Genomic DNA, 10,157 nt, shown 5'->3' on the forward strand with positions numbered 1-10,157 from the left:
ATTAGCGTTAGGGTTAGTGTTAGGGCTAGCGTTAGGTTTAGGGTTAGATATTAGGGTTAGGTTTACGGTTAGAGTTAGGGTTAGGGTTAGTTTTATGATTAGAATTTAGGGTTATGGTTATGGTTAAGTATTATTGTGGAGGATGAGGTGTCACTTTGTAGGCCCAACCCCCTCTAACCTGCAATTTACAATAGCCGCCCTGGTATGCGAGAAGGAGGTAGAATAGGAATGCCTGTTCTCAGTGAGCCCCTCACCCTCTGGATTCCATACTGTGAGCTGGCTTTGTTTTGCAGAAGTCTTGAGGAAGTGGCTGGCCACCCTTTGTGACACTAACAGCAGACAAATTAACAACATTCTTGAGCTAATGAATTTCTTCCTGGGCTAGAGAAGTTATGAGAACTGGTTGTGATTATTTACTTCACTTAGATAGTTTTAGAATAAACATTGTAGTCTGTCACGTTGTAGCTTGCCACAAAGAATGCCTTTTCACTACTTAATTATCTGGGCTCTGTGAATTGATCGGGTTTACTATATATGAATCCTAAAATAAAGATTGTGCGTGCAGTGCAGTGCAGTGTAACGCGGTGCAGACAGCAAAGGTGTCTCTCCTGTCTTTCTTTTCCAAGCGCTGTACCCCCCGTGTCCCGACAAGGCGTGCGTGTGTGTTTACCTTGCCCGGAGTTCAGAGTGCCCTAGACACTCACGACAAGTGGCGCCCGAATTCAGGGACTCCGAAGGTCGCTTAGGAAGGTAAGTATAATTTTATTACGGGGAAATGGGACAATCTGCTTCTTCTCCTTTCTTAAAAATTCTTAAACATTTATTATCTATATATGGCATATCGCTCAGGTCAGCTGACTTGGATATGTGTATTGATACAATTAAAGAATATAATCCTTGGTTTCCAGATGAAGGAACTTTGGATGTAGAAGTATGGAGGAAGGCAAGGGTTAGTATAGAAAGGGCTATGCAACAGGAGGAAAAGATTCCTTTACGTTTTTGGGCTATTTGGTCGGTTGTGTACTCTTTATTAAAAGCTATGGAAGATGAACATATTGTAGAAAATCTTCAACTAGAAATTAAGCCAGTTATTCAGGAATTGCCCCTCACAGAGGAGGAGCAGAATGTAGTTCAAAATGACGCTATCGCTTTAAGTAGTGAAAAGGCGTCCAAACTAAAAGTAAAATCCACTACAGCCGACTCAGCTTTAGCTGCCGCAGCAATATCAAATTATGACAATCGCCCAATTTTACAGGCTATACAGCATTTAACACAAGAGGTGAAACAACTCTCCGTTAAGCAGAACCCGCCTGTAGTTCCCTCTGCACCTCCTCCATCTAACCCTAATTGGAGTAAAGCCAAGCTAGCTTTGGCTGATCTACCAAAATTAGGGGATTCTGATGAGGAAAAGCCTGCCTTTGCTTTCCCTGTAATCAGGCCACAGCCAATAGATGGAGAGGCAGTTCCCCCTAGATGGGAAGCATTTAATATGGATGATTTAGCAAAATTAAAAAAGGCTGTAACCCTTTATGGCCCTCAGGCTCATTACACTAGAGAATTAATAACATCAGTAGCAGATCAGTATGGTAATCTTGCTCCTTATGATTGGAAAGCCTTGGCCAAAATTCTTTTAAAGGAGCCAGAATATTTACAGTGGCACATGTGGTTTATGGAAGGTTGTGCGGAAAAGGCAAGACAAAATGCTGACGATCGAGATCCGAATATTAGACTCCTTTCTTATCCCATGCTCTCTGGTACAGGTTTCTTTGATACTGTTGAGCATCAGGCAGGAGCTCCAAGAGAGATTCATGCTCAATTAAAAGATATTGCTTTAAAAGCTTGGGATAAAATACGGCCTAAAGGATCAGAATATGGATCTTGGGCTAAAGTTCTGCAAGGAGCCAATGAACCGTATGTTGAGTTCGTTGCAAGACTTCAAAATGTTATAGAAAAAACAGTAGTTGGACAAGACTTACAAGAGCATCTCTTAAAAATGTTAGCTTTTGAAAATGCTAATGATGAATGCAAAAGGGCTTTAATTCCAATAAAAGATACTGGAACGATTGACAATTTTATAAAACAATGTAAAGATTTAAATTCAGAATCTAGGAAAATGCAACTGTTTGCTGAGACCATGGCAACCACGTGGACTAATTGGCAATCTAAAAAGGAACAGTCTTTAAAATGTTTTAATTGTGGTCAGATAGGACATGTAAAGAGGGCCTGTCCAAAACTTGTAGGCAATGATCAAAAAAAGAGATCTAGAGCTCCCGGCTTATGTCCAAAATGTAAGAAGGGAAATCATTGGGCTCGTGAATGCAGGAGTAAACAAGTTAATTCAGCTGAACAAAAGGGAAACGGGAGAACGGGCCCTACCCCCGGCCCCGGACAAATCAATGGGGTAAATCTACCGTATTCTCCCTACAGCCAGCCACCCAACACAGTGCCGCAGTGGACATACCAGCCTTAAAAGATGTAGAATTAAGAGGAGGACAATCTCCCGTGAGAATTCCTACAGGAATTTTTGGTCCCCTGCCTGCGGGAACTTTTGGCTTGCTCACGGGTAGATCTAGTTTAAATCAAAAAGGCATTACTGTTCACTTAGGAATTATAGATGCAGATTATACTGGAGAAATTCAGATTCTGATGTCCTCACTTACAGATTATAAATTATTAAAGGGAGAACGTATAGCCCAACTCATTTTACTGCCTTATATCCCAATAGGATCCTCTGTTGTTCAGCGAACAGGAGGGTTCGGCAGCACTAACCCTATTAATGTAATGTGGACAGCTAAATTATCTCAACAACAACCTCTTATTAATATTTTTATTGAGCATAAGAAAATTCAGGCTCTTATAGATACAGGCTCGGATATTACTATTGTTAAACCTACTGATTGGCCTTCTCATATTACTTATACTATTATTCCATGTAATATAAAAGGAGTAAGTAAAACTCCAGTAAATACAATTGGACAAGCCACAATGCATATACATATAAAAAATGAAGAGGGTCAAGTTGCTGTTATTAAACCTTATATCTTAGAGGTACCAGTTTCTATTTTAGGAAGAGATATATTAGAACAATGGGGAGCTTATATACATTTTTAATATTTTGCATGTTTCTACAGCTTAGGGAAATGAATCCTTTAAAGCTTAATTGGAAAAATGATGACCCAATTTGGATAGATCAGTGGCCTTTGACTACTCAAAAGTTACAGGCAGCGCAGGAATTGATTGATCAACAACTTGCTCTACATCACATAGAACCATCTACATCTCCTTGGAATTCTCCAATATTTGTGATAAAAAAGAAATCAGGCAAGTGGAGACTTTTAACGGACTTACGTGCTGTAAATTCATCCTTAATTCAAATGGGAGCCCTTCAGCCCGGCATTCCTTTACCCTCAGCGCTCCCTGCTGGTTGGTTTGTATATGTTATAGATTTACAAGATTGTTTTTTTTAACATCCCATTACATCCAGAAGATAGAAAACGGTTTGCTTTTTCAATTCCTCAAACAAATTATCAAAGACCTTATCAAAGATATCAATGGAGGACTTTACCCCAAGGAATGAAAAATTCCCCAACTATATGTCAAATTTATGTTGATGCAGCATTAAAACCAGTGCGTGCACGATGGCCTCAGGTTTATACGGCTCATTTCATGGATGATATTTTATTCTCATATAGTGATAGAAATGTTTTAGAAGATATTTTAAAAACTTTACCTCAATATTTTTCTCCGTTTGGACTTGTAATAGCACAGGATAAAATTCAAAAGGAAGAAGTTAGTCATTATTTGGGATATATTCTTACTAGACAAAAGGTGATTCCACAAAAAATGTCTATTAGGAGAGATAAGTTATCCACTTTAAATGATTTTCAAAAATTATTAGGGGATATTAATTGGCTTCGTCCCACACTAGGTATTCCTACCCATGCATTACAGCATTTGTTTGCTACTCTACAGGGCTCTTCAGATCCATCCAGCCCTCGTTCTTTAACAGCAAAAGCAGAGCAAGAATTACAGTTTGTAGAACAACGAATTAAGGATGCATTTTTAATTAGGATTGATCCTAAATTGCCTCTAACTTTATATATTATTAATACTTTTCAATATCCCTCTGCAGTTTTAGGTCAAAATGCTATGCCAGTAGAATGGGTATTCACTAAAACTAAGCAATCTAAAAATGTTATGCCTTATATTGACATGGTTGCAGCTTTAATTATGAATGGTAGAGCTCGTTCTATAACTTTGATAGGAGAAGATATAAACAATATAGTTATCCCTTTAACTAAGGAACAATGGGAATATTTGTTGTCAATTACCGAAACCTTACAAATTGCTTTAGCAGATTTCATGGGAACTTTTTCATATCATTTTCCTAAAAGTAAATTATGGGATTTTTTTAGACGTCAACAATTTGTGGTTAATACCTTATTAGCTGTACAGCCAATTCCACAAGCTTTGACTATATTTACAGATGGATCTAAAAATAAAGCTGCATATTGGACTCAAAAATCTTACTGGGTACGTCAGACAAATTTTAACTCTGTACAACAAAATGAACTTTTTGCTATATTACAAGTGTTTTTAGATTTTCATAACCAACCTATTAATATTATAGCCGATTCGGCCTATTCTGTTGGAGTAGTGACAAATATCTATTCAGCTGTGTTATATTCTAATAAGCCTGCTTTATTGTCTTTATTTCAAAATTTACAAATACATGTTCAAAAAAGAAATCATTCTTATTTTATTACTCATTTACGTTCTCATTCTCAGTTACCTGGACCATTAGTATCAGGTAACAATGCAGTGGATTCCTTAGTTATGTTCACCACACCCGTTGAAGAACATCAATTTAATCATGCAAATGCAGGACATTTGCATCTTAAATATAAGATACCTTTTACAAAAGCTAAACAGATTGTAAAAGCTTGCCCTATTTGTAGACCATTACATTTAAGAATTATTCCCGCAGGTGTCAACCCTCGAGGAATTCAACCTAATGAGTTATGGCAAATGGATATTACACATGTACCTTCTTTTGGTCGGCTTTCTTATGTACATGTAGTTATTGATACCTATTCTTCATTTCTATGGGCTACTGCTCAACAGGGAGAATCCACTAAAAATGTTATTGTACATTTATTGGAGACTTTTGCAGTTATGGGAATTCCTTCTAAAATCAAAACAGATAATGGACCTGCTTATACTAGCAAAACATTTAAACAATTTTGCGATCTCCATAATATTATTCATATTACAGGGATTGAATATAACCCCCAGGGTCAAGCTATTGTTGAAAGAGCACATGGCACTCTTAAGTTACAAATTAAAAAATTAAAAAGGAGGAGTCAGGAGGATATTCAGATACCAATACTGTTTAAATTGCAAAACAGTCCAAAAACATTACTGCATCAAGCATTGTTTATTTTAAATTTTCTCAATTTACCACAAGGTGAAATATTAACTAGAGCTGAAAAACATTTTGAACAGCAACAACAGCCCTTTGTGATTAATGAACCTATTTGGACTAAAACAGCTCCAGAGGCTGAATGGGAGAGGGGCACATTGCTCTATAAGGGGAAAGGTTTTGGTTATATCTCCACAGAAAATGGAATTCAGCAGTGGGTCCCTGGACGATGGATCAGGATCCGCGCCTCCAGACCCTGTTCGCCAGCCCCGGAGACAACTCCCCAAGGAACCGGAACCGTGCCTTCAGAAGCGAGCGCGAAACCAGCTAGAGGCTGAGGATGCTGAGCTTGTTCCTATCGCAGCCATGGCCAGATTAAAGCTAAGAAAATCCCGCCGCTCACAGCGACCAAATTTAAATCCCCTCCCTACATGGGGACAATTAAAGAAATTGACCATAGAAGGGCAACGGCTTGTCCTTCAAGCAGGAAAGCCTTTAAACCCTGAAAACTTGTTTTTAGCTTTATGTGCCTTGCTCACTGTTGCGTCGGGGACTGAGGTACCTCCACATTCGTACTGGGCATATATTCCAAATCCCCCTTTATTAGAACCTGTAAAATGGGGAACTAGTGATATTTTACTTTATACCACACCTAGAGAAATTTTGTCAGCACCGTGGGCTGATTTAACCCCCCACAATCAAGATGATGGGACATTATTCAATTTTACTTATTATGGTAATCAAAGGCCTATTTGCATTGGGGAACCGCCTTGCATCCCTCTGGGATGGCAGTATTGGATTCAACATGGAATAAAAGCAGGCAACAAAAGAACAAGGCTTCAAGCCTTGGCTGCTCAAACCTTTAATGTTACCTGGAGAAATTTAACAGCACCTGATACAAATACATTTCCTGTATGCCCTGAATTCACTTATAAAAATATTTCTTATTATCCCATAATTTGGCAACTATGTATGGGAAAATTTGCTAAAAATATTGATGGGTATATTATTTGGGGACCATTTGGAAAATTCATTAATGGATGTGCTGAATGGAATGAGACAAGATGTAATCTCTCTGTTGTGTATAGTCTTCCAGATCCAAAGAAAATAACTGACGGAGCTCCTATATTTCATCAGAAGACGGCTCTTTTGTGGTGGGGAGATGGTGGAATCGCTAACCCTGCTGTTGCAGCCGAAGAATACCCTCATCACCTTCAAAATCATATTTGGAAGATTCCAGCCGCTATGCAACCTGTAACCTTGTACAATGTTTCCTATTCAGGGACTAGTCGATCTGTATCTACTACTTATAATTTTACTAGGTTTAAAATGTATAATATTACTGTTTGTGCACCTCTGCCTTATGTCTTTTTAGTGGGAACTTTTAATTTTACACATTTTTCTTGTACTTGTTTAAATTGTCAATTGTTTACATGCTTAAATAGCACACTAAATTTCACTAAGCCTTATACAGTTATGCTGTTACAACAAAAAACTCATATTTGGTTGCCTGTAAATTTAACTCGACCATGGTCTCAAGACCCGGTAATTTCTGTTACTACTGAATTTTTTAAACATCTGTTAAAACGTACAAAAAGATTTATTGGAATAGTGGTTGCTGTACTGTTAAGTCTGATAACTGTAGCCTCCCTAGCAGCAGTCTCAGGAATAGCTTTACAAACCTCTTTGCAAGAAAAACATGTTGTAGAATTATGGCATGAAAATTCTCATGAACTTTGGTTAACTCAGTGGCAAATAAACGCCAGACTACAACAACAAATAGACCTCCTTAAACAAACAGTTGAATGGATGGGTAGAAAAATATTGGCTCTTCAGCATCAAGTGTTTTTAAAATGTGATTGGAATTCAACTACTTTCTGTATAACCCAACGACCTTATAATCAAACAGAACTTGAATGGGAAATGATTAGAATGTATCTAAATGGAAACACCTCTGCCCAGGAGGAAATAGAATCTTTGCATAATCAAATTGACAAGGATTTTGCAAAGCAAAATGATGATGAATCCCTAGCACAATTCGCGCAATTGCTTGCTCAATCTTTGAAAGGATTAGATTCCAAAGGAATCTGGCAGAGCATTACCCACACTTTTAGTGGCATGGGACTTAGTTTAATTATAGTTCTCATTGCCATAGTTCTTGTGTATTTTTACTGCATAAGACGAAATACTATTAATAACCTGATCTTATGGAAATTGTTGTTAAAAAAAATAAAAAGGAAGGAAGTGTGGGGGATGAGGTGTCACTTTGTAGGCCCAACCCCCTCTAACCTGCAATTTACAATAGCCGCCCTGGTATGCGAGAAGGAGGTAGAATAGGAATGCCTGTTCTCAGTGAGCCCCTCACCCTCTGGAATCCATACTGTGAGCTGGCTTTGTTTTGCAGAAGTCTTGAGGAAGTGGCTGGCCACCCTTTGTGACACTAACAGCAGACAAATTAACAACATTCTTGAGCTAATGAATTTCTTCCTGGGCTAGAGAAGTTATGAGAACTGGTTGTGATTATTTACTTCACTTAGATAGTTTTAGAATAAACATTGTAGTCTGTCAAGTTGTAGCTTGCCACAAAGAATGCCTTTTCACTACTTAATTATCTGGGCTCTGTGAATTGATCGGGTTTACTATATATGAATCCTAAAATAAAGATTGTGCGTGCAGTGCAGTGCAGTGTAACGCGGTGCAGACAGCAAAGGTGTCTCTCCTGTCTTTCTTTTCCAAGCGCTGTACCCCCCGTGTCCCGACAAGGCGTGCGTGTGTGTTTACCTTGCCCGGAGTTCAGAGTGCCCTAGACACTCACGACATATTATGGTCAGGGTTAGGGTTAGTTTTAGGGTTAGGATTAGGGTTAGGTTTAGAGATTAAGGTTAGATTTTGGGTTAGGGTTTTGGTGAGTATTAGGGTTAGGTTTTGGGTTAGGGTTAGGGTTAGTGTTAGAGTTTAGGGTTAGGGTTAATGTTAGTGTTAGTGTTGGGTTTAGGGTTATGGTTAGGTTTAGCGTTAGAATTTAGCATTAGAATTACGTTTACGGTTAGGATTAGGCTTATGCTTGTGGTAGAGTTACGGTTAGGGTTAGGTATTATGGTCAGGGTTAAAGTTAGTTTTAGGATTAGGGTTAGGGTTAGAGTTTAGGGTTAGAATTAGGTTTAGGGTTAGGTTTAGGGTTATTGTTAGGATTAGGGTTTTGGTTTGGATTAGGCTTCATATTAGGGTTAGGGTTAGGTTTAGCTGTCAGGTGTTAGGGATAGGGGTAGCGCTAGGCTTCAGGTTATGTTTAGGGTTAGGCTTAGGAATAGGTTAGGGTTAGGGTTAGCGTTAGCATTTGCTTTAGATTTTTGGTTGGTTTTATGGTTAGCATTAGGGTTAGGTTAGGAATTAGGTGTTAGGGATAAAGTTGTATTTAGGTTTAGGGTTAGGGTTAGGGTTACATCTAGGGTTAGTGTTAGAGTTTAGGGTTAGGGTTATATTTAGGGTTAGGGTTAGGGTTACGGTTAGGGTTAGAGTTAGAGTTATAGTTATGTTTAGGGTTAGTTATTAGGGTTAGTTTTAGTGTTAAGGTTAGTGTTACGGTTAGAGTTTAGGCTTATGGTTAAGGTTAGAGTTAGGGTTAAGTTTAGGGTTAGGGTTAGGGTTAGGCTTAAAACTTAGGTTTACTGTTAGGGTTAGGGTTAGGGTTAGTGTTAGTGTTAGTTTTAGGGTTAGGGTTAGGTGTTAGGTGTTAGGGAGAGGGTTAAGGTTAGGCTTTGTGTTACGTTTAGGTTTAGGGTTATGATTAGTTTTAGGCTTAAGGTTAGACTTAGGTTTAGGGTTCGGTTGAGTTTTAGGGTGAGGGTTATGGTTTTTGTTAGGTTAGGGGTACTGTTTAGGTTAAGTGTTACATTTAGGGTTAGGTTGACGGTCAGTTTTAGGGTTAGGGTTAGGTTTGGGTTAGGGTTAGGTTAAGAGTTTGGGTAAGGTCGAGGTTTAGGGTTAGGGTTAGGGTTAGAAGTTAGGTTTAGGGTTAGTGTTAGCTTTAGGCTTAATGTTAGATTTAGAGGATAGTGTTAGTTTGAGAGTTACGGATAGGTTTAGTGTTGGGGTTAGTGGTTACTGGCTAGGGATACAGTTATCGTTAGGCTCGGGTCATGGTTAGTTTTAGGGTTATGATTAGGTTTAGGGTTAGGTTTAGAGTTATGGTTTGGGTTTGTTTTACTGTTAGGGATAGGGTTAGGGTTAGGGTTAGGGTTAGGGTTTGGGTTTGTTTTACCATTGGGGTTAGGTCTAGGGTTAGAGCTAGGTTTACGTGTTAGGTGTTAGGGATAGAGTTAGTGTTAGGGTTAGGGTTATCATTAGCGTTGGGTTAGGTTTAAGGTTAGGGATAGTGTTAGATTTAGTCTTAGGGTTTGGGTTAGGTATAGGGTTCAGGTTAGGCTTAGGGTTAGGGTTTAGGGTTAGCATTAGTTTTAGGGTTATTTTTAGGGTTAGGGTTAGGTTGTGACTTAGGTTTAGATTTAGGGTTTGTGTTAGGGTTAGTGTTAGGGTTAGGTTTTTGGTCAGAGGTAGGTTTAGGGTTAGAGCTTACGGTTAGGTTTATGGTTAGGGCTATTGTTAGTGTGAGAGTTAGGTTTAGGGTTAGATATTAGGGATAGGGTTAGGTTTAGGGTTAGAGTTAGGGTTAGGATTAGTTTTAGGATTAGAATTTAGGGTTAGGGTTAAATATTAAGGTTAGGGTTAGGATTAG

General features: G+C 38.6%; 1 protein-coding gene across 2 annotated transcripts; it reads left to right on the forward strand.

Annotated features, from left to right (window-relative positions):
• Positions 1 to 273: 273 nt before the first annotated feature.
• On the forward strand, positions 274 to 7,967 carry LOC134475309 (endogenous retrovirus group K member 13-1 Env polyprotein-like). Of its 2 annotated transcripts, none has more exons than XM_063245527.1 (2): positions 274 to 750; positions 5,600 to 7,967. In XM_063245527.1, the coding sequence occupies exon 2, from the start codon at positions 5,624 to 5,626 to the stop codon at positions 7,757 to 7,759; it is 2,136 nt and encodes a 711-aa protein (XP_063101597.1). In that variant the 5' UTR covers positions 274 to 750; positions 5,600 to 5,623; the 3' UTR covers positions 7,760 to 7,967. The 2 variants fall into 2 exon arrangements, with proteins under 2 accessions (XP_063101597.1, XP_063101596.1); XM_063245526.1 differs by having other exon boundaries at positions 5,621 to 7,967.
• Positions 7,968 to 10,157: the final 2,190 nt, after the last annotated feature.

This window comes from Cavia porcellus, unplaced genomic scaffold, assembly GCF_034190915.1.
Source record: "Cavia porcellus strain 051 isolate PalLab524CR breed Dunkin Hartley unplaced genomic scaffold, mCavPor4.1 scaffold_2, whole genome shotgun sequence".
NCBI classification, from domain to species: domain Eukaryota; kingdom Metazoa; phylum Chordata; class Mammalia; order Rodentia; family Caviidae; genus Cavia; species Cavia porcellus.